Source organism: Trichogramma pretiosum, unplaced genomic scaffold, assembly GCF_000599845.2.
Source record: "Trichogramma pretiosum strain Unisexual culture from Peru unplaced genomic scaffold, Tpre_2.0 scaffold4, whole genome shotgun sequence".
NCBI classification, from domain to species: domain Eukaryota; kingdom Metazoa; phylum Arthropoda; class Insecta; order Hymenoptera; family Trichogrammatidae; genus Trichogramma; species Trichogramma pretiosum.
Window position 1 is genome coordinate 3,406,218 of NW_019641688.1, and position 23,365 is coordinate 3,429,582.

General features: G+C 39.5%; 2 protein-coding genes across 10 annotated transcripts in view; both read right to left on the reverse strand.

Moving 5' to 3' along the window:
* Nucleotides 1-27: 27 nt before the first annotated feature.
* LOC106650240 (fibroblast growth factor 1-like) lies at nt 28-4,186 on the reverse strand. The gene is made up of 5 exons (XM_023461642.1): nt 3,965-4,186; nt 2,953-3,166; nt 1,083-1,249; nt 885-988; nt 28-781 (listed from the first exon to the last, which is right to left on the reverse strand). The coding sequence occupies exons 2-5, from the start codon at nt 3,141-3,143 to the stop codon at nt 596-598; spliced, it is 648 nt and encodes a 215-aa protein (XP_023317410.1). The 5' UTR covers nt 3,144-3,166; nt 3,965-4,186; the 3' UTR covers nt 28-595.
* Nucleotides 4,187-5,021: 835 nt separating this feature from the next.
* Nucleotides 5,022-23,365, reverse strand: part of LOC106650567 — a 101,827-nt gene continuing 83,483 nt past the window's right edge. For 5 of the 9 annotated variants that reach the window (XM_023461717.1, XM_023461716.1, XM_014368654.2 and 2 more), the window contains 15 exons: nt 17,696-17,967; nt 16,379-16,567; nt 16,020-16,295; nt 14,600-15,937; nt 13,561-14,223; nt 9,327-9,659; nt 8,439-8,666; nt 7,598-8,368; nt 7,472-7,528; nt 7,012-7,397; nt 6,668-6,941; nt 6,391-6,590; nt 6,049-6,239; nt 5,785-5,949; nt 5,022-5,536 (listed from right to left, as the gene is read on the reverse strand). In XM_023461717.1, coding sequence (XP_023317485.1) covers nt 5,514-5,536; nt 5,785-5,949; nt 6,049-6,239; nt 6,391-6,590; nt 6,668-6,941; nt 7,012-7,397; nt 7,472-7,528; nt 7,598-8,368; nt 8,439-8,666; nt 9,327-9,659; nt 13,561-14,223; nt 14,600-15,937; nt 16,020-16,295; nt 16,379-16,567; nt 17,696-17,749 — 5,148 coding nt within the window. In that variant the 5' untranslated portion in view covers nt 17,750-17,967 and the 3' untranslated portion in view covers nt 5,022-5,513. The remainder of the gene's footprint in view (nt 5,537-5,784; nt 5,950-6,048; nt 6,240-6,390; nt 6,591-6,667; nt 6,942-7,011; nt 7,398-7,471; nt 7,529-7,597; nt 8,369-8,438; nt 8,667-9,326; nt 9,660-13,560; nt 14,224-14,599; nt 15,938-16,019; nt 16,296-16,378; nt 16,568-17,695; nt 17,968-23,365) is intronic. The other 4 variants (XM_023461718.1, XM_023461721.1, XM_023461719.1 and 1 more) reach the window with 4 other exon arrangements.

Genomic DNA, 23,365 nt, shown 5'->3' on the forward strand with positions numbered 1-23,365 from the left:
AGCCATACTAGCTTCAGACCCAAAATTATATCAAACAACTAAAAAACACAAGGCGTCACTCACTTACACTCTTAACTATTTTCAGACATAGTTTGTTTATGCGTGGTGAGCTTTCGGCAAGATCACCACCTAGCGGTTAGTTCATAAACTACTACTCTCGTATATCGAATGTTGTTGTCCCGGCAACTCCGATATCATAACAACACATAATGGGATGTTCCTTGTATCTAATAAACTATACGATCTTACTAAAAGAAAAATTGTTAATATCCATTCAAAAAACTAATGAAAATGTAATCTTTGATCCAGCAATCAAATCTCATGTGTCTCATAATTTTGTAAATCGTATGGTATTGTACATTTTCGCCCTTTGATGACAACTTCAAATTTCAAATTTGAAAAAACAAATTATTACTCGTCTGAATCTCATTGTTTCAATTTTAGTCAAATGAGCGTAAAAGGGGTTTTGATTTCAAAATCTTGGATACTAAACAGTAATGTTGCAAATGAAAACCAAATGAAATGTCAGGTTGAAATGTGCAAGCTCGCGGTGTGATCATCATAAGCCCAAAAACTGCTCCATCGCTCGCTGACTCTATAAAACAATGGGCAAAAATTGTGCAGTCGTGTGTCCTTTCAATGACTTTGGTCCAGGCAGCTGTCGGCCGTTCCTCTTGATGGCGAGCCACCAGTCGAGCTCGGCGTATCGGTGCGAGCGAAACGCGCTGTAATTACCGATACTCCATTGTTCCCACTCGTTGCTGTCGTTGTTCATGTTGAGCTACACGCACGTGAGCAAGCAGAATGGAAAATAATTAACACGTCAGGCGACACGTGCGCACGAGAGCTATCGTTGTTGTTATTGTCGCTGGCGACATTCTTACCTCACCGTACAAACGGCCCGTGGAATTGAATGCCAAATAACGACCGGTTTCTGCGCTCTGCAAGCGTACGATTCCGTCAGCCACTGCTCGCACGAAGAGGCGGGCTGTGAAAGAGTCAAGAGCACAGCGTTGTTGTATAATTTTTATTTTCTTTTTGAAATTTCGTGGCTTCAACGAATCAGCGAATCAAGTGCTTACCGTGGTTGTCGTCGGCGTCAACTCCAGCGACTCGTCCCAATGAATCGATGCCGACGCAGTATCCCGTTCGAGCGAGTAGCTTCAGTTGCAGCGGCTTCTGTCCGACCTTCGAATGAACGAGTGACCAAGGTATCGACGCGTGACTCGACGCTACTACTGCTGGGTTGCTGAACAGATAAATTAGGCTCGAAAACTGCATCGATTCGTTTTTCGTCGAAATAGAAATATGCATTCTTAGAAGTGATTTTGCAAGTAGGGGGCAAACGAGGAGAGCGAGAAAGGTCTGTAAGTATATGTATTGCGTTGGACTAGCTAATCACTCTGACATTGCATAGGTGCGTGTTCGCCATAAGTAAAATAGCGAATTCTCGGGAAAAGTTGCATACGTATTACGAGCACATGGCTTGTGTACGAAACGGACTTTTTGCGCGGCGCACTCAACGCACCAGCGTCGTTTTATAGTTTTTGCGCGCTGTTCGAGGCACGCGTTACGAGCAGAGGTAGATATAAAATAGGCTGTGCAATGTGCATACACAAATGGAGCGTATAGCGTGACTGCCGGTGTATCATCGTCTAAGGGCAAATGTGGGGTTCACGACTCCTTTATCGGTGCGAAGTTTCACAAAACTAACGATACATGATCGATTCGTAAAACATAATCTCGTTTTATTCGAACAAACAGGACAAAAGTTGCATAACGTTTTCGCGAGTCAAGTTCATCTATGCAATGTCAAGAGACGAAAAATTGTACGTTCGTGCCGTTGCGTCCGCCAAGCTCTCCGTCCTGCAGCCTGCAAAGCTGCAGGGAGCTAATCGCTGCTCGTTATGCGCGCCAGCCGTGCAGTGTTACGTGTGAATTTATAGCCGCAGCCTCGTGTGATGTACGTCGTGCGCAATTAATGTTTATCGAATGGAAAGAAAATAGCAGACCTTCGATGAAAATATTTTTCTCCTTTTACAAATTAACTCATCTTTTTGATGTGTAACGTCTTATGGCTCGTTGGGTAGGCTAGTGAATCCGTGAAAAACGAGCGAGCGAGCGAGCGCGATAATCGTAGGTTTTTAGTCTCAGTAGCGTCTGTTTGCTTCTCGCGCTGTGATTGGTCTACGCTAGGCAGTGTCGAGTGACTGCTAGTTCGCTTCTGCTGCGACACGCACAGCACGGGCGAGCAGTACTCGACAGTCAGAGCTCATTTCTATGAAACGTACAATGTAGCGTTGTGTATCTCTGCGTCTCTGTCTCTCGCTCGCGCGTTGCGTTTTTACGTGTGTTGATCGGTCAAAATTATTAAAACTAAATCAAAAATGTGAATTAAACTTGAATTCGTTTTGAAACGGAACTTAATGTAAGTTGAGGCCGCGCAAGCGGCCTCGACACTCAATAAACGAAATCACAATTAATCGGGAGGTATTGACTACAGAATAAATCGAAAAATCAGTTTTATTAAAATTGAATCAGTTTTATTAAAACAAAATCAGCTGTATAAGAACAGCTGTAAGATGTGTAACGTCTTTATGAATATTAAAAATAGAATTTAACATTAAACAATTCAAGTAATTTTATATAACAAAATGCAAGTAATTCGATTTAAAAAGTTCAAGTAAAACAATTTACAATAGAAAAAAAAAGTAGCGCTGCAAGATGTGTAACTAAAGTCACATTTAAAGGTAAAAAATAAAAAAAATAAACAAATAAAACGAAAAAGTACTTGACGTTGCACTTCTGGTGATTTTTGTTTAATATGCTCGGACACCAGAAGTGCAACGTCAAGTACTTTTTCGTTTTTTTATATTAGTCAAGGTTATCGTATGCAGGTGAAGAAAACAATGTCTCTGTTCATACGCAGCGATCGAGAAAATTTACAATTACCCATTTTGATAGTTATCGAGTGAAGCGTTGGGTAAAACTCTGCTCAGCTGGCTTTTGGCCTCCGTTTTATCGTCTCTGTTATTGTTTCCTTCGAAGCTGTCGTCGCTACTGCAACTGTCGTCTATGTCACTGCTCTCTTCTTCGACGTTTGGTGGCTCGAGATTCTCGTGGATCCAGCGCAAACTTGGCATCGCTGTTCACTGCTGCGCTGAGCCTGTTTATTTTTTTTTCTCATAAATATTTTCCATTTCATTGTCCGTCGTGGGATTGATTTATGAAGAGGCAGACAATCACGCCCCTTTATTAATCGGTCAAGATTTTTTTTAGTGACTAGTCTCGAATTGATTGACAATCCAATTTGTCGGGCTCGCGACGTTCTCGTAATAATTTGATTGATTTAATGAAACTTGATTGACTTATGAATTCGATTGAAATTTTTCATCTTAAACTGTATAATTGATACTTGATCCTATGAAAACCATTACACTTTCGAATTTTAAAAGTTAAATGTTTAAAAACTCAATGTGAAAAAGTAAATAATAATCTTGCGACATCCTTTAAATTTAATGGACTGTAATACCGAGTTCGAGCGATTGAGTTTTGCTCGTATATGAGCTATTTTTTATAAGCATGCTTAATCAGCACGAAAAATTTGCTCTACTTTTTCTCGTACTTATTCTGCTTACCAATGGACGTATCGGTGTACGTTAGTGTAACAGCGATGCAAGTTGATATAGGATACATTTATGATGTATCACTGTATACACGTGTAAATCTGTGTATACATTGATAACTTTGAAAATGAATGATCCAACTTAATTTTCAAATGAAAGGTACAGCGAAAATCAATGCAAAGTTTGATGAAAGTTATCGATATGATTCGCATTGGTAAAATTAAATGTATTATGTGTAAAATTTTCTTATCAAACATTGATGGATCGAAGTACAGTTTATATTTTATAAAAATAGTGCATGCGTTTGTTGTTATGAAATCAAATTGTTCACTGCCTACCTTTTAATTAACAATTAACATTTAGTTTTGACTTCTAAATATTCAATATTTATAGCACAAAATGAAGCAGCAATATTGCGGCCTGTCACTGTTTCAAATAAATTACCTGGCCAAGCGTCATGCGCGATCCACTCGGCTCGAGCTGTGCAACTGCAATGCCCGCGCGTCGGTCGGATCAAAAGAACAGCGGAGCCTTTCTCATATACGTGGTAAACATGTATGTATTTTACGCAGAGGGAGGGAGAGAGACGCACCCACACATTCGTGCCCGGTTGCAAGTTGCTTTTTTCTGCAGCATATAGTGATGATGAGAGTAATGTAATTGTCAACTAACAGTGAATTACTTTTACGAAGAAAGAAGGCTGCGATTTTATCATACTTACACTCATTAAATTATTTTGTCTGCGAGATCGAAAGTCTAGATCTTCGGTGAGAGATAGAATTTTAACATTTTTAGCGTTCGGTAAAGTGAGGTGATGTCAAGATATAAGAGAAAATAATTGATTCAGGTTTAATAAACATTTATTTGATCATGAATATAAAATTACACTTTATACGATAAATGAAACACATATTGTACAATATCTCACATTTTTTGTTAATAATAACTTCAGTGGCAATTCGAATACATGTCTAGTTTACAAATTGCTCACGCAAAAATCAAGAAAGAAAAACAAACTAGAAATTAAAACTGTAAAGTTAAAGCGTTATAGTTTCATGCTGTTCGACTTTGCTTTTTTTCTCGTTTCAATATACAATTACAATAGTGACTTGATTAATTATTGTTTGTTTACACTATTCTGTGTTTATGTAAAATAATTGATTGAACGAAATACGTTAGTATAAAATATTAGTAATTAATTATTGGGACTTCGAACTATATAATCATAATAATTTATCATTTAAATTTTTATATTTTTCAACAAATAATAACAATGAAAGCCGTCTACCCAGAATTCGTTCTTCACTACTTTCCAACTAATAACATGTAAAGAAAAAAAAGCTCTATTCAATTTTTTTTATCTTAAATCGTAAAAATATTTGTTTAATTATCACATATAATACAACAATATACAGTTTTGCTTTCTTTTTCTTGGACACAACACAAATAGCAAATAATTTTTTTATCAAACACTGTGAAACTTTGATAGTTCTTAAAATGATACCATTTTACGTTTTACATGGTTAAACCATACTTAACAGATAATTAAATACTAATTTCTCAACTTATTCACTAATTTCTAATTACATAAATACATTTTATTTACATGGCGATAATCAAAAGTTGAGACATTAATACAAAAGATCTTTTTGTCTTCATTTTTCTCTATTAAAATATTGATTGATTCAATAATTTACTTTTATACTATTTACATCTCCACATAAGTTTCTTGAAAACACCAACAACAAAACGTTACAAAAGAAACTGAATTTTATACTACTAACACCTACAACTTGAGAAAATATATAGCCAGATGCGCTATACATTCAAGTTAGTTAGCTTGGCCACAAATTGAGAAGAAGAATCAGTTGGCTCTTGATCCGGGTTTTACACACAGCTGAATTTGACACCTACAATAAGTAAAGACAATTACATTATTTTACTTTCAAAAAATATTTTTATGAGATTATAATAAAATTGATTTGACCAGAAAATTTATTTTTTGTAAAATTTTCAATTTTTTCAATTTTTTTTGTCAATTTTTCAATTTTTCCGATTTTAAAAAGAAAAAATTACTGCACAAGTTAATGCAAAATATCATGTTCATGGTCAGTAATGTTCTATTATATACATCAATAAGGTATGCATCCGTGCGTACCGTCGTCGCTGGAGTAACAGTTGTGACAGTGAAGTTTCTGATTGCGAACGCGAACATCGGTACCCATGAGACCATCACCTAATCGCACATGGCATACGCAACATTTGAAGCACTCCATATGGTAAAATAATCTTAGGCTTTCAATTATCATAGCTGCTCCTCGTCCTAAAATAAGAGAAGTTAATGAAATAAGTAAAGAATGAATTCAAATTATTATATGAAAATAAAACGTTTCGAATGCCTTGCATGCGATTCTTCAATTACTTTTATATTCACCTAATTCATCGCCACAGTGAGAACATTTTTTCTTTCCACTAACGCTCAACATTTTTTCCTGTGATTCTGGATTGCCAGAGTTCGTAGGCGACTGATTTAAATTGGCTTGTTTGTGCGTCTGTTGTATCTGATAGTGCTGCGGTGACTGAAGATGTTCCTGACTCGCGCTGTGCTCTAGCCTGAAATGAGAATGATAATCGTCGTTACATGGAGAATGTCTTTCGCTCGAGCCGTACCTCTTTTTATTCAAACAACAAGTGATACATGTATATTTTTCTCAATTGTACACTAAACTGAGCGCAAGAAAATAGAAAGTATAACGTATAGTACCTGCGCCTCGGCGAAAGCGGTTTCTCTTGCACGGCTCGACTTTGAACGCGTTGCGTGAGTGTCTGAATAATCGAGTCAGGCAAAGGTTTGCTGTCGGCAGGACGCATCGACGTTACCGGAGTAGCGTATGGCACCGCCGTTGTCCCGGTTGCGTGAGGCTTGCGCTGGTTTTTTTCGTTTATTCTTCGCTGCTCTGCTTCCTTTAGTATCAAATTTTTTAGAGTCAAGACTTATTTGTTCAAATTTGTACGTGTGAAGAACTTGTACAAACACTAACCTGTATGACCCAATGTTGATAATTTGAATAATCATGAGTTCCTCTTGGCACATCGCTTTTTCGTCTTTGCACCCATTGATCATTCTGTATCATTCTGGGTCTCGGCGCGGCAGACAAGGCTTGCAATGTTTGTCTGCTCATTTGTTGGCCCAATTGAGGCTGCTGCTGTTGTTGCGCAGGGGCCAAAGAATTGTTTGAACAGCTCGATCTTAAAGGAGCTTCGACTCGAGTCCCTGAATTCGCGGATGGTACGCGACTATTTCTGTCAAATTTACTATCATTAATTTTTACAAAACTGAAAATTATAACAGATACAGAAAACAGTCAAAATTTTAGGCTCGTACCTTATGGTCACGTCTCGTTGCCTCTGATCGACTAATCTCAAAGGCTTCGCAGGTGGTATCGGTGGAGGTGGTGGCGGTCTCCTCCTCGGCCCCATAACCGGTGCGTGATGTTCGTGCATTTGTAAATTCGGCATGGATGCTCGATAATTTACAGTGGTGGCAGCAACCGCGGATACGGCGTGAGACTTGTTGCTGTTGTAATGGTTACGCGTCTGCACCGCTGATTGCTGCTGTTGGTTTTCTTGTTGCATAGATTTCCACTGCTCGTGCAGCTGATCAGCCAAATGCTGTTGCTGTTGCTCGCGATAAGCCAAATTGTTGCGTTGTCTTTTGAGCTCTTCTTGCTCGAGTTGGAGCAGTTCGCGTTCCACGCGTAAAACTTCCTGCTTTTATATCGAATATCTCCAATTACTATGTTTGTAGAAAAAAAGAATATTTCTTTTTAAGAATCAATACTTACGTGTGAAGAAAAAGACTCATCTTCGTGGCTCGACACTGGGCTCATTGGTTTGTTATTCTACAGAAAAATGAGCGCGTTAGCACGAGTATTTGTTTGAAAATTAAAATCAATACACAAGTAACGTACCTCTTGCATATTTACATCGATTTCCTGTTTGCCAAGTCTATTATCTTCGGGTTCATTATGACTGATTTGATGCTGTTCAGTCAGCAATCTCACCTCTTCCTTTTTCATTTCCTCAATAGAATTGTGATGTTGACTTTCCATTTTCTCCTGCTTACGCAAATTTTCTTCGTTCATACGCAATGTCTCGGGATTCGGTTCCTGCTGGCGTTGACGTTGCTGACGCTGCTGAGCTTGCAGCTGCTGCTGCTGCTGCTGCTGTTGTTTCTCGCTAATTTCATGCTGCTGCTGCTGCGGCTGATGATTTATGATACCAGCTCGCTCGCGCTCAAGCTGCATCTTTTCTTCCTCGAGTTCGCGAAGCTTGTGAGCGAGTTTCTCGCCGAGGTCGCTGCTATCGTCACCGGCACTTCTTTCGCGATTATTTTCGTACCTCCACTGCTCCTCGCGCTCGAGCACCTCCATGATTTCGCGCTCTTTCTTGCTGATCTCGTCTTCCTCCGAGGAGGTGACACTGGTCGCGCCGAAGGGTTCGCTACTCTGACGGCTGTGTTGCGACATGTCCGGGCTCACCGGCTGCTTCGTCCAGTCTTCGGCTTGGCCAAGTTCGACGCCCGAGTCGCGCTCGTGGCTCGAATCTTGCTCGTAATAGCTGTCGGTGTCGTAGGAGCGTCGGTGAAGCTGCTCGATACGACGTTCTTCGGCGAGGATCGAGGCCATGTCCGGTGGTGGTTTGGTCAGTGTGAGCTCGCGTTCGAGATCGTCGTCGTTGAACTGTTTCGAGAATATGATTTGCTTAATGAATTTTTCAAATTTCATACACTTGAATAGTTTATAAACTTACGCTTTCGATGCCCAAAAAGTCAGAACGCCGACTGCGGATTTCTTTCTTGATGCGACGAGTCGAATTCAAGCGTTTCAATGGCTCGATCGGTTGATTATCTTCGTCGCTCAGGTCAACTGGCGGTGGTGGTGGCTTTTCTTTCGGTGGTTCTCCACTCGTTGGAGGTCCCATTGGAAACGCCATACCCGTAACAATTTCTTCATCGCTTGAAAAGCTCAATGGTAAAATCTGAAAAGGGACACAAAACGATCGATCGGTTTTTTAGTATTATAAAATCGATGAAAAAATAAATAAATAAACATAATTAAACGTAGAAAAGTAAGTCATCACGATTTTTTCGATTATTCATCTAAAAATTGAAAAACGCACTTGATAATATTTACTTCATTGAAATATGCGAGCTTGAGCTATAAAGTGATTCATATAGAGCTAATATAATAGTAAGAACGATAATAATGAGGCGGTAGTGGCTTACTCAGTAGAATGAACATCATGTACGGCAGTACATAATTTTTTAACACGAGCATCGCGTTAATCATGTAATCTTGGCGCGAAACGGGATCGGAAAATATACCATAAAGTAGCGCACGGGCCAGTGAATCTCTCTACGCGTGCATCGTTACCGCAACATTGAAATAATACAATAACAGTTCATTTTTGTCTTACTGTTTCACGAGCCCGTCGTGAGTTTTTTATATCGTCTAATTCATATATGGCTTGTTTGCTAACGGGTAATAAATAATATACGTAAGTTAGTAGGTAGTTCGTACATGACACCACGTAAATTTTAATTTTATTACGATAGTAAATTTTGCAAGAAAAAAAAACAATTAACAAAATTACTTATTATCACGCACTGCAAATGTTCAAGTAATTGTAAGAACTCACCTGTTTTCCACTCGGCGACATCGGACTCAAAAAGTCCGGGCAGAACGACATGGTTTTGTCGAGAGCCAAGGTAGTTGGCCTTACAGCCGGTATCGGCGCTACCGGTGCATTCAACTTTATCTCGTCCACTTGCTTCGTCAACGATTCGACTTTTTCGCCCTGTCTGGGCTCCAAATTCAAATCGATAAGATTTTCGTCTTGCTCCTTCAGCAGCTCGTGTTGATACATCTGTGGCTGTTGCTGCTCTGGTTCTAATGCCAGCTCCAGTGCCTCCGCCTCTTCCTTCTCCACCTCCACTTTTTCCATCTCTTGCTGCTCTACTGCCGCCAACTCCTATAGCAATGATGAAGTTTTATATAGCTGTTATTCCGCATGAGAGGAAATTCAAAACAGGGTATGAATCTTTCAACCCCGCAACATTCTACGCATTCGCTCAGGTTTATGGGTACAGATTAAGAGAAGATAAAGAAAGAAAATACACAGAAATATAGATGTATGCTGCACAAATTTTTCACCGCATCTCAAACTGAACAAAATATCGCTACTCACTCAAAGTTCTTACTTTTCACGGATAATTTGACTAAGAAAAACACGCGCTCCTTGCGAATGGAAGTAAATGAGTCCTGACATCGACTCGTAGAACGAGACTGAGCTTGTCTTTCAAAAAGTCTACCTAAGCGATTACCGTCATATTATCTAGGCAGCTTTTATGTACATATGTTTATAATACGTGTATCTCATTCGGCGACAAAAGCTTATAGCCTGCAATCTGTGGTAACTTTTCAATTCGACGCAATCTTATCAAACATCTGGTGCTATCTTTTTATAAAATTTACACACGCGTTCAAGAGCGCGCTTGCACACACATTCGTAACTAATTCTTTAATGGGAGATAAAAGCTCATGTGTGCACAATGGAGCATCGAGCATGACACTAGAAAAGTTCATGCACAAATGGGAAAAATGCGCGATAACGACTTATTCTTGCATTCGTGGTGTCTCGCTCGTTCGAAATTTAACTTTCAAGTACATCTCGCGAAGACAATAGCAATAATTATTTCAAACATAATTCACAACTTATGATTTTTTCTTTCTTTTATTTTTATTTTTGTTAACTGAGTCGTAGTGAAGTACCTTCTTTTTTTCTTAGATGATAAGAAAAATATTAAAAAATTGAATTTTACGTAGTGGTTGAAATGTATGTATTATGGCTAATGTATATTAAAAAAAAGAGAATAGTATAAAGTTATGTTTGTTTTGAATAAAGCAAGACGAGAGTAATTATCAACATAAAGATGAAATTTTTCATTTACCCCAACACACCATGTGTAAAAAATACTTACTCCTACAAAGCGTAAAATTACGTAGTAGTTGATACAAAAATAGTTGTACAAAAGCTAAGCTTTAGTGCGATAGAAATAGAATGTGTAAAAAATAAGAGTTAATAAACATACGAAAGCAAGAACATAATATTGAGTGGCTGTACATGAAAATCTACTTGTATGAAATTAAAATTAATTTAATAAATGTACAAAATACAAGGTTTTTGTTTTTTTCAACATAAATGAGATACCAAAGAAGCTGACATTATCACCCTTACCTTCAACAGTTCAGTAACGTATACCCAAGCTTAGAGCGAAAGTGTGTGCATCAATCTTGAATAAACTTGACAAAGCGGTGGAGATTTTTTATTTTTAATAATCTTACTTTTATCTCTTGTCAGTTTTCTACGATAGGTCGGTTACGTATTACGACAGGACGTACTTTTGTGGCTACGTCGGCATACTGGCATGTTATATATATGTATTTTCAAGTGATTTTAGCAGTAAACAAACACATATATTTCTATCATAATTAATGTCTATTTAATATTTATTGTTACACATATATAATGAATAAAACAAATGTTATCAAATAAATGAATTAAATTTTGGTAAGAAATGAGTCAAATTCATAAAGCAATGAATATATATATCAGATTAACCAAAACAAAAAACAAAATCTGTAAGTTTATTAAAATATGTTATGATGCAGGTACATCGAAAGAATGAAAGATCCATGAGAATATCCAGTTTATGCAGTATCGTGCTTTTATATTTTTTTCTCCGTATTTTCGTTTATATAATAATAAATTATAATAGCAATGATCATAGCTCTGAATTGCTATATAACAATAATGGAACATCATTATAATATATGTATATAATATTTCATATTCATCGCGTGAATGCGCTCATTGGAAGATTTCAATTCGAGAAATTTCTCTGTCTCTTTTTCTGTCTAACGTTTGCATCTGTAATATTATAGCTTTTAAATATATAATAAACCTGGTCTCTTCCGACTTTCCATTTCTTAGCGGTATAATAAGTTTATTACTAACGCGTGTATATAATATCTATCCACACGAGAGATAACTTCACAAGTATCACAATGGGTTACATCTATAAGGTCAGCTTTAGAAATATCAGGCCTTTTTTGTTTTATACTCTTCAGTTTTTTTTATAATAACCAAGCTGCGTAAATTTATTTTACTAAATTTTTCAATACAACTATGATGTAAGATCATATAAATTTTTAATTAAAACTTATCAATAAGTTTGAATTGTCAGTCGATGAATTTATATTAATATTTATAATATATGTGTATTGTCTCGCGTAAGAATCTATCATTTTAAAAAAAGATCAGTTGGTTCATAATCAATTGTTAACTTATCAACACCATGAGTAAACCTTTAATGTTGATAACAATCAAAAAGCTAAATTTTCTCCACGTTACGAATCACATTCCAAGTAACCTGTACGAAAAATCGTCAAAAATCGTATAAGTTTTCTCAAAATATTCATGCAAAGATCATACGAAAAACTCAATGGTCCATAAAACCGTATAATATAATCGAATATGATATTTAGTTTTCTCGCTTGTTTACCCCGCTCATTTAAATTTGCATTATAAGATTTTTTTACATTCTATAGCTGTTACCTTTATAATCCAATCCAACAAGCATAATATAAACGTTATAGCAACTGATTATTGGCCATGTCTACATATATAACTTTTATCAACTTGCATCTACTCGTAGCTTTTGTAACAATAAAACTACACGCCGCGTACTTTTAGTTTTATAGACAGTGTATTACAAGTTACTCGGTACAACATTTGATTATGCAAATAGCAACTACCATCAATAGATATTTTTAAACACATGTTTATACTATGAAATATCATAACCGATTCGTTTTTTTGTAAGTGAATAATTTCATTCAATTGTAAAGTTAAAGCTCTAACCGGATGGTTAAGGGTATTAAAACTTGAATTATTCATAACATAGGGATTCATTAAAATGACTAAAATTTAAAATAACTATTAACTAATTGTAATAATGCTTTGGCTAGCAGGTATATCCAAGAGTATAAATTCCGGTGAGTAAGCCGCCTATCGTGACCATATTTACAATTACTCGCTGATCTCTTTGCTTTGACTTTTTATGTAAGATCACAGCAGAGTTTTTTCATAGCATTGACTTTTGCACACTCTAACGTATTTAATTATTTAGGAAATTAGAATCCCTTATTATTTTAGACGAGCGGAAATTGCGTGTTTGAGAATATAAAAATTATAACACAATTCAAGACTATGATTCCTCAGATCAAATCTAACAATAATTTATTCTTCGCTCCGTTATATTTTCTATCAACAACATTTCCAACAGTTATTAAAAATAAGTTTTTTGAACGATCAACAAACGATCTAACGTGAACGAGATATGATGGAAAAAGGCTACATTACGAAGAAAGGCACTAGAACTTGGTACGTATATGGTAAGCAAAAGAATCAAGATAATGTGGGTTGCTTTTTACATAAAGTATACCCATGTTCAACGTTATAAGATAATACTGACATTCTGCACTCTTAATCATAATTACCGTTTAAAATGAAAGGTTTTTCAGTAGATTCGAGAAAGAAAAGAAGAATAATAAATTAATCAAGGTCCGTATATAAACATGCATAAATGTCGATTACATGTACGTACGCAAATATAAAATATTTTATCCCAAACACGCAATAACCACAATAATAACAAGAACTACACGCACGCACCAGAGATCGCGTTTTTATTACATGTCCCAAAGGGTAGGAAAAAAATGAAAAGAATATTAAGAGCAACCAGAGTGGAGTAGAGATAAGAAACTTAGATTAAGGTTTCTTGAAAGCAGTGCTACTCGTCGACTCTGACCTCGTTGATTTTTTCATTATCCTGCTGTAATGGTCGCTGCAATTGTTGCTGCTGCGGCTCCCCTTGAGTGTACGATGGATGTGCGGGTTCCTCCACCACCACCTTTTCCTCACCGATCACCTCCACCAGTGCGCGTCTCGGACTAATCGGCGAGGTAGGACTTATAGGTACAGGAATTTCGGAAGCTTTGTGCAGCGAAAGTGGAAGGACTCGTGGCTTCACGGGCGATGGAGGTAAACTTCTCGCCGGTGAAGAAGGACTGCTTCCGTTGCTTAGGCTTTTTCTAGGAAGAGGAGTAGGAATTTTAGACGGAGAACGTGGAGATGGCAATGGTCTAACCAGCTGCTGTACTTGTTGCGGCAGCTGCTGTTGAGAATCGTTCAACGAGCAGACGGTGTTGGTCGATGAAGAATCCGACGGACTCTCGGAATCCTTCGGCTCGGAACTGCAAGCACTGATGAGACCAGGAAGGTAGGATGGCTTGGGAGGAGGTGGATAATCGGGAGGAGTCTGACGGAAGGGAACACGTGGAGATTGATAGACAACTGGACGCGAGGTCGAGGAGTAGAGATCGCTTTGAGGTGCTTCGTTAGCGTTAGTGCAGACCATCGCGTTCCCAGCCGAGCAAGATAGTGAAGAAGTGGAAGTATTTTCAACGATGCCCTGTTGGTAATCGAGCAGCAGAACAAAAGGCATTCAGTTTTATAAGCGCTTCCCTTAACCAAATTATTTTTATTTTCTTTTTTCGTTTCTTCGTGATATCGTCTTTTGTATTTACACGATTAATGGACTTTTAGATTATTCATTGTGTGTAATCCTTAAACCAAGCTTGAGGAAGTCTAGAGCGAGAAGTGATGATGTGCATTAATTTAAACATAAAAAAAAATAATAATAAAAAAACTACAAGTCATTGAACAGTCTAATTTACAAGATTAAAACACACTGCTCACTCTACCTTCACCATCGACCATTATAAAAACAACCCGCGTAAAATTATCATATCATTCTGTAGAAAATTGATTTTAAATTTTAAACTTACCATCACGTCCAATACCGCTTGCTCAATATTATGTGAAGCGTTAATCTCGGAATTTTCAGGCTCGACCGTTAGTTTCTCTATATTATTGGTCACATTTTGATATTCCGTCTTCTCCTCGGCATTAATTTGTTGCTTTTGGTGTCGATTGTTTTCAATTGCTTCCTCGGCTTGACTGGTGCAACAGCTGATATCGGTCGTGAGTATACCTGAATCTTCGCGATCAGCATCGTTCAACAAAATTTCCGTCGAAGAATTGGATGTCGGGTAACGTCGAGAAGTTGGATGATGGTATGGATCGAGCTCCTCGAGACTCTGAACACGTTCGAAAGTGTCAGGGCCACTGGAGGCATCGGCGTCCAAAGAATCAAGACTCTGGTGAAACGTGGCTCGCGGTGCTCGGTACTCTGAATCCGGCGACGAGCTACGTTCGCTAGGCGTCGAGTTCTCCGCTCGAATTTGCGGCTGCTGCTCGTGGAAAACGATGTTCGTCTTTTTAGAATCCGCATCTTGACGGCCGTTATCCAACGAACTGAGCCGCTCTTTGATACTTTTGGCACTGTAATCGCCGTTGAGCTGCGCGGCCGGAGTCGAGTGCTGATCTCCGCTACCGGCGAATTTTTCCAACGTCTGCAAACGTTCCTTCAGGGGCTTAACACTTTCCAGCTCCTCGGCGAGCAAGCCTCTGCTTTTAATATCTTCTTTATTCAAGGCCAATTTATCCCAATTATATCTATCTTTGACTGAATCGACGGAAAGTCTTGTGTTCTTTACGGTAGCTTCGCTGGTTTCGTTGTTGCTTTTCTGACGCTCCAGAATCGATAATCTTTCTTTGATGGATTTCGTACTCGTCAATTCGACCTTGCCAAGGTTGTTTTTGCCACCATTGCTTTCGGTCGAATTGGCTTTTTCAAATATTTCGCGTCTCTTGTTGATGTCGACTTTGACGACCTGAGCGTTTCCGGCGATCTCGGTGGGGGTCTTTGGCGGCGGCGGCGGCGGAGATTTGATAAAACTGTCACTAATTTTGCTAATGTTGCTGGAGCGACGCGACGGTCCACTGAACGAAGGGCGCGACGCGTTGCTCGGCGGATTACTGTAGCTGCGCACGTTGTCGTAGTCGTCGGGTTCGGGCGAGCTCGCTGTGGCCGTAGTGGCCGAGTCGTACTCTTGTTGCTGCTGAGCTTTGTGATGAAAGCCATTATTCAGAGTATCTTGTTTCGAGCCTTTATTATTACTTGTGAGTGTGGATGACGTCGTGAACGCCAGACTTGTGCCATTATCCGCGCTGGCATTGTCTACATCCGATTGACTTTTGTCCAATTCGCTGTCTCGGTCACTCTGTATGGTAACAAATTATCGTTTTATTATTTTCAACTGTTAAAAAAAAAAGAAAAGAAAAAGAAAGTAATTAAGTACTCACGAGTACACTGTGATTGTCGTCGTGGGCGTCACCACTGAGGGAGCTTTTACCGCTACTGGTACCGATGCCAAGATCGCTGAGATCGTTCGAATCATCTTCTGGATAGAGATTCAAGCTGAGCTTGCGACCTCGATTCTCCATCATCTCGGACAATGTTTTGCCGCTTCTGCGTCGTTGTCGATCGTGCTCCTCGAGCTCCAACTTTTTGACCTCGACGACGCGTTCGATAATATGCTCCTGACGTTTTCGTCGGCTACTCTTCCAATTGTCCAAATTCTGCACATTTACAAAGCACGTATTATAGCTACTATTCGAAACATTTTTGATGTGATTAGGTAAAAATTGAGTGATTTTCTTACCGATTGCCAATCTTCGGCTTCATCTTTGACTTCGGGCTTTACCTTGACGACCTTTTGAACTTTTTGTAGCTGCTCTTGAGCCGTGCGGTAAAGCGAGCATGGTCCAACTTTAACGAATTGTAAAGGATTCGTCGCTTGGTTCGTCGGCGTCTTTAGCGCCGTCTTTAATTTGGGTGGCTCGTGCGGAACCTGCAAAGCATGTCGGACAAATCATTACTCTGCGCAGGAAAATCTTCAACGTGGATGGATGGAAAATATGCAAGCCCAGGCGAATCTCGGGCGAGCGCATCGGCCTCATTATTAGAAGCTTGACGGGTTTCGAGCTCGGCTCGCGATAGAGAGCGCGAGGAGGACCGCGACCTCCGTTTATCGAGGAATGCGAGCGTGTGCATGCTCGCGACGATCGATAGCGATCCAAACGCATCGCGAGGGAGAGGCCTTACGACGGCTCGCATACCCGTTCGCGTACAACGTGTACGCCTTGACGCGACGAGCCCGCACTTATTCTTATTTTCCAGATCGCTCAACAAGTTTTCGAGTTCGCGCGGAGTCGCATCGGAATCGTGCGAGCATTTGCATACGTAAACATTTTTAGCGCGGCACTTTTACGAAAATTGCGCGTACGCTTGACATTTTTCAGTCGACCAAAATGCGCCCCAAGAAAAGGAAAAAAATTCTCAAGCGAAAAAAAAAGATTGCGCGAGAAGTAACTGTTAATTCCTCTCTCTCTCTCTCTCTCTCTCTCTCTTTCTCTCTATCTTTCGTCCGCAAAGGGTCAGAGACCGAATAAATCATCCGGCCTCGGCTCGCGCGTGAAGGGCTGATAAATCAGCACCCATACATTTAAATATATGCGCGCGAGTGTGAAATGGAATAACAAATGTTTGCACGTTCCAAGAGAGAGAGAGAGAGAGGTCGGACTCGTGTGCGAGAGAGCGTCATTTTCTCACTAATGAGTCGATGTGTTTTTACGTAGACTAAGTACGACATTATTGGTTCTTTTTTCTTTCGTTTAAAATTGCACATACGCGCGTATGCGTGATAGAATAAACACATTAGAAATGAGTTCAGCGAGGCCGGTCTCGCACATCGTGACGAACAATTTCCTTTTTCCGGCTCGGCACTTTCGTTTGTAGCACATACTGCAGAGACAGCCACGTGACGATGCATTGTTACGCAGAATTTTTTCGTCAACGATTCGAGTATATATGCAGCGCGTATTATACAATTTATTGATAGACGGAAACGGATTTTTCAGCGAGTAAATAAATGGCGCATATGAATCGCGCGAGGAAGAAAGAGAAGATAAAAGCTTACCGTTCTGTCAGCGCTCGAACGGCGCTCCGAGGCGGCCGCTTGAGAGGAAGGCATGTCGTCGCCACACGCGCGCGCCACAGTCCTCTCTCGCTCGTACTCTTGCGCTCTCGTGCTGCTGCTGTTGCTGCTGCTGCTGCTGCTCAGGCCGAGTGCGCTGCACTGCTGCTGCGGCTGCTGCTTCTTCTGCTATTAGTCGCTGTTTGCGTCGAGCCCATTCTATATGCTAGATATCGGGTTGAGACTGTATACGATGACGACCGATGATCCGATTCCTGCAACAAACGCGTCGAATTATTATGCGATAAATTACAGCCGCTGAATCATAATATTTAGATTACTATCTGTGACGACATATTTTGCATGTATCAAAATGCGACATACTTCGGCAGATTGTTATTTTAATTGCCGAATCGTTTATCGGACCACGTAAATGGATACGTTATCGCACTCATCGACTTTAGCCAAACCAATACATGGTTAACATCCTACGTTAAAGTAGCATTGCATTTATGATTTGGCTACATTTCTCCGTTCAAATTACACCTAATTTATTTTCTTAAATAAACAAATAGTTTTATCTCACATAGTGATCCATATCAAGAATGAATTATGCTTTTTCTTCTCAGACACGCGCTCGAGCATCTCCGTCGTCGATCTTGAAAGTTGAAAAAAAGAGGCACACGCATAAGCAGATGAAAAGTCGAAACAAATGGAGCGATAAAAAAATTCTTTCACCGTGCGCGCGCGTGGAAATTGCAATGCCGTAACCCAAGCGCGTTGCAGTCTTCGTTTCCATTGAATTTTGCAACTTCGAGAAACTGTGTCAAAGAGCCAGGAGGTGTGTGTGTGTGCACATTCGTGTAAGCCCGCGCGTATACAAGTATTCCTCGTGCGATTTCTTAAGCATTTTTTTCGGCCTTATTATTGTTTAAATTGAATTTAAAACTTTTACAAAAAAAATGTTGTCGAGAAGTCTCGCGCGCGTGTGCTCCCTATCAGCTCGTGCTCATCTGCGTCGAGTGCGAGTGGCATCGATAAAATCGCGCAAGCCGAAATAACGTCAAAGCGCAGAAAAAAAAGAACGTATGACGCGCTCGAGGTGGCAATTTGGAGCGAGAGAGGGAAAAGGGCATCTTTTTTTATTTATATTGCGCGTCACAGAGAACGCACTGGTCTAGAGCCTAGAGGCGAGAAAATTTACGCCCGACCGCGCGATACCGTTCGACTTTATCGTTTTATGTGTACAATATAGATATATTCCGTACGTATATAAACTAATCAACGATCGGATGAAAACCGAAGAAATGAGAACAGGAGAAAGGTGTAAATGCACCTCGAACTGTAGTCAAAGATTCTTCAATCATTCAATTATCGATGTATCGATGATTATCATACATACTGACGCTTTCGAAATATTACATACTCGTATGTACATTAGTCGACGAGGCGCCGATTTTTCTAGACAAATCAAAAAAGCTGCAATTCGTTTCAAAAAGGAAGAGAACCTCCGAGGGCTTTACCGACGTATAATGCAGTATATATACATGCACCGCGCTGCGCTCGCGGTCATGAAAGATCGCTGGCTTGTCTTAATAATAAGTTGCAGTGCGTACACAAGAAAGGATAATAAAGTAAGGATTTCGGAATAATAACTGGCGAGCGCGGAGAGCACAGGCCGCGCCGCGCTGATGCCCGTATCGAATCTTGGCGATTTATCGTGCTGCGGTACAGCTTTGCCGCGTGTGAACTTACGATGTGTATCCTACTACGAGAATCGGTCTCTTCCCTTCCTATGCGTAATGTGCCGCTGAAACCATGTATAGCGCGCCGACTTTCTACCGTCTCTACTCCGCTCTGCTCTATGTACTTTTACGCCAACTCACCAACAGACGTGTTGTTTTTTTTATTGGTTCATTAACTCTGCACCCTTTACGCGGGACTTACATTTTCTATGAGTATCGTAATAAGCTATATCATCTAATCTCATCATCGCAGAAGGGTTAAATCACGCACATAATCATATCGTGGGCATTCAACAATTGTCGGTGGATTAATTCCCTCTTTTTTTCCACCGACGCCGTACGTTTAAGGAAACTTCAATAATAGAGCACTTAAGAAAAAATGTAACATTTGCAGTATAATAGATTTTCAGTTATTATGCAAAAATACGTAATAAGAAAATTACTCATACATTGTATCGTTCTACTTGGAAGCTTGGTCTGTAAATTCATTCGCCTGTATTTACCGTATAGCTTCCAGCGCGATTATAAATATTAATCCTCTCTACTTTGAATGCGCGGTAGACATAGGATACAGGGGGGGTGGACAAAGGAAGGTTAAATTATAATTCACTCTGCAAATACGATTGTCCCTGTGGCTGCAAACATCTGCGCAGATCGAGCAACGATGCAATCATCGCGATCGGTAGAGAGAGCTCGATTCGTAATTATACATATTAAACATACGTATATTACGCAGCTGAAAATATAAAATAAAAGGTCTGAATAACGTGTTTTCTGACGAGCTCGAGATCATAAATAGCTACTGTTATACAAACGGGGAGGAGAGAATGTGAGAGTCAAAATTAAATTACATAGGTATGACTAGAACGGTTGATAAGAAGTGCAAAACTTGACGAATAACGCGTTGCAAAGTATGTCATTTTTTGTTCACATTGTACGAGGAACTTGTGAGTGCGTGAAAATTGTGCTTGAAACTTGATTGCATGCGAAAGATACGAATTATGCACTTATATGAGCATGCGCGATAATTGAGAAAAGACGTGACGGTTTTTTTTCGCGATAATTTATAAAAGTATAATAGGCAAGTAGTGCACAATATAGATTACACAAGAACATCTTATCTCTCAGCAAGAGGCACAAAATAATCTAGTTTTTTCATTGTTTACAGACTGTAGGTAGTTTACGACTCGTGCTGTATACGAGGAGCTCCCGAGGCGATGGCGGCGAACGATTACGCATCGGTGCCAGGCTTATTAACTAATTGGTGCACGAGTCTCGCGATCAACAGGTGTGTGTGTACGAGGTTACGTGACATATGCAGTTCGCGTAATTCAATGCATCTTTCCTTCTTTCTTCCTACCCTAACGCGTGTCTTGGAAAATAGTTTGCACTTATGTGATAGTAATAACGATCTAAAAAAGGTCAGTTATGTATTGGTCGAAAATATTTTTTCGAATTTAAGAGGATTCACGATATTGAGGAAGAACCTCAAAAAGTACCCCCCAAAAGTAGTAGAAAAAATTCTATCATTGTTTTCGTCAATCCAACAGAACTTAACGTGCCTCTTTGTAATAAAGGCCTGCATTGAATCATAATAGAGCAACGCACTAGGAGAGGAAGCACCGTAATCTTTGCTGTTTTTTTTTCGTTGTAAGCAATAGATCTGCACAATGCCGATTGTTGCATAGAGGAAATAATAAGAGAAAAAACCCGAAGACGACACGTTTATGGTGCCGCGAGAAATTGTAACTGTTCATTCGTTAGAGATAAATAACTATAGAGACAATAGATGTAGGAGCTTAACGAGGAGAGTTACCAAATACGTATCGATGAAATTGTGATGAACTAGAATTACCGATCCCCTTCAGCAAACTTCAAATTCATTCCATATAAGTGGATGCATAAGTCAAGTGATTTATAAAAAAAAAAAAAATGTATTTATTTTTTATCGAAAAAGAGAGAACCTGGATCTTAGTCTAAATTTCAATTTGACATTCAAAAGATTTTTTACTTCATATATATAATAATTGTAGACTGGAAAATCGGCTCTACGATACGCCGCAGTCTATTTGCTATACTTGCCAGACGAGCTCCAAGATAATATCGCGACTGAGCTTCTTTCATGGACAATCGTTATTTTTATCGAATTTCATAACTGTAATGATCTTTTGTTCATTTTCCAATCACGTATTTACTTTCCTCTTATTCGTAGGTATTTTGTCAAGCCAACTCCAGAATCAAGTTTAAAGGGGCAAATATTTGAGAAAGATTAAAATTCATCTACTTTCTACACTTGAAATAACTAATTTCGAGTACCTAAGCTCGGCTACCGAATTTTCAAAAGTCGATAAGGAGTGAAATTTTTCTAATTCATGCAACGAGTTTTCTATAATTTTCAATGAATCTTACTTATGAATGGATCCAATCGTATCAAAGAGTTTTCCGTGATCATGAATCTTTTGACAATGGAAAGCAGGCGGTGAGCGAAGCGAGTAATTTTTTTCACAATATCTCTGGATTCCTATGCGTCGATATGTCGCTATAAGCTTCTTTATCATTTTGATATGAGCGGTGAAATCATCCCCGCAAAAATCAAAGAAGCATAAAAATGTGTATGCTGTGCAATTACTCGTTTGTGGATATTGCGAGAGACTGTTTGAGATGGAAATATTTTGAAAGTTGAGCGTGTCTCGCGTACTTAGTATTCAATTTATTTTTTTCTCAGTCTCGCTTGAGAGCAAAAAAAGCAAGCACTACAAGTATGCGGTTGTAAGAGGACTAGCACTTGAACTAAAAAGAAAAAAGAAAAGATGATCACAGACGTATTACGGCCAATAAATCTGGTGCTGTACGTGTGCGCAGCGAAACTACGTATAAGACCGCAATAATGCACATTCGAGCGACAACAAACTCATGCGAGCCGACACACACTTGGGCGGCCCACTTCTCCGGTTATATGATGCAATTAGTGTATTAACGCGTAGATAAGCGCATTAGCTTCTTTCAGGGTTTCATTGGACAGAAAGAGAGAAAGAAAGAAAGAGATAGAGAGATACAAAGAGGAGAGGGGGTAGGAGGAGGAGCCCTTACCTACATGTGCAATTGATGTCGTTTCAATTTTCTCTTTATCTTCTTGTAAGCTCGCGATGAGTGTCTAAAATTACGAGAGACGATCGAATTTGCGATACATAATACGATTTGCATGCATTTCATTTCATATTCTTAATTTTTTTCGCTAACGGTGTTTATGTTAAAATGAAAATTTATACAAGCTCTGGAGCGTCTCTCGAGGAGCAATTAAAGCTATCATTAAGCAAGACTAGCAAGCATTGCGAGCTATTAGGCGAAATTTGCGATAATGGTCGGAAAAGGTTCGCCCTGTATAAGTACGCAATCCATCATCTACACGTGTGCACTTGGAAGGAACATATTTGACTGCGAAAGAACACAAGTGCCTACATGTATATTTGAGAAGGTGCAAGCTTGAATACAGCGATTTCTCGCGCTGTAATGTATAGGTACTGCTACAACTACAGGCACACATATATAATATAGATATACAATAAACGTAGCGAATAGAATATCGGCGCGCTAACGAAGGGCAACGTTTATCACCCCTCGAGCCGGTATACGCGTGTATGCGTTGCTCGAGCGCGCGCGACGTTTATGGATCATAAATAACGAACAATGGACGCGAGTATAATATAGGAAAGACGAGGGCGACTTTCCTTTCGCGCTTCTTCCGCGTGCTCGCGTGCGTACTATATCCTCGGCGCAAACTTCTCTTTTTTTCCCTTTCCCAACGCCTCAGTATGTGAGTTCTGCGCTGCGCGTGCCTCGACAAAAGGAACTCTCTAAACATTGAGACGTACGACGCCGAATTGTCCGCTGCTACCCGCGAACGAAAGCCTCGCGTCTCGAAATATTT

What these genes read in the sequence shown, in the direction of transcription:
- LOC106650240 (XM_023461642.1), bottom strand. Translation starts at nt 3,143, where the DNA reads ATGCCAAGTTTGCGCTGGATCCACGAGAATCTCGAGCCACCAAACGTC. An exon ending in CTCGATAACTATCAAAATGG is followed by an intron (nt 1,250 to 2,952) that starts GTAATTGTAAAT and finishes TTATCTGTTCAG; the next exon opens with CAACCCAGCAGTAGTAGCGT. An exon ending in TGACGCCGACGACAACCACG is followed by an intron (nt 989 to 1,082) that starts GTAAGCACTTGA and finishes ACTCTTTCACAG; the next exon opens with CCCGCCTCTTCGTGCGAGCA.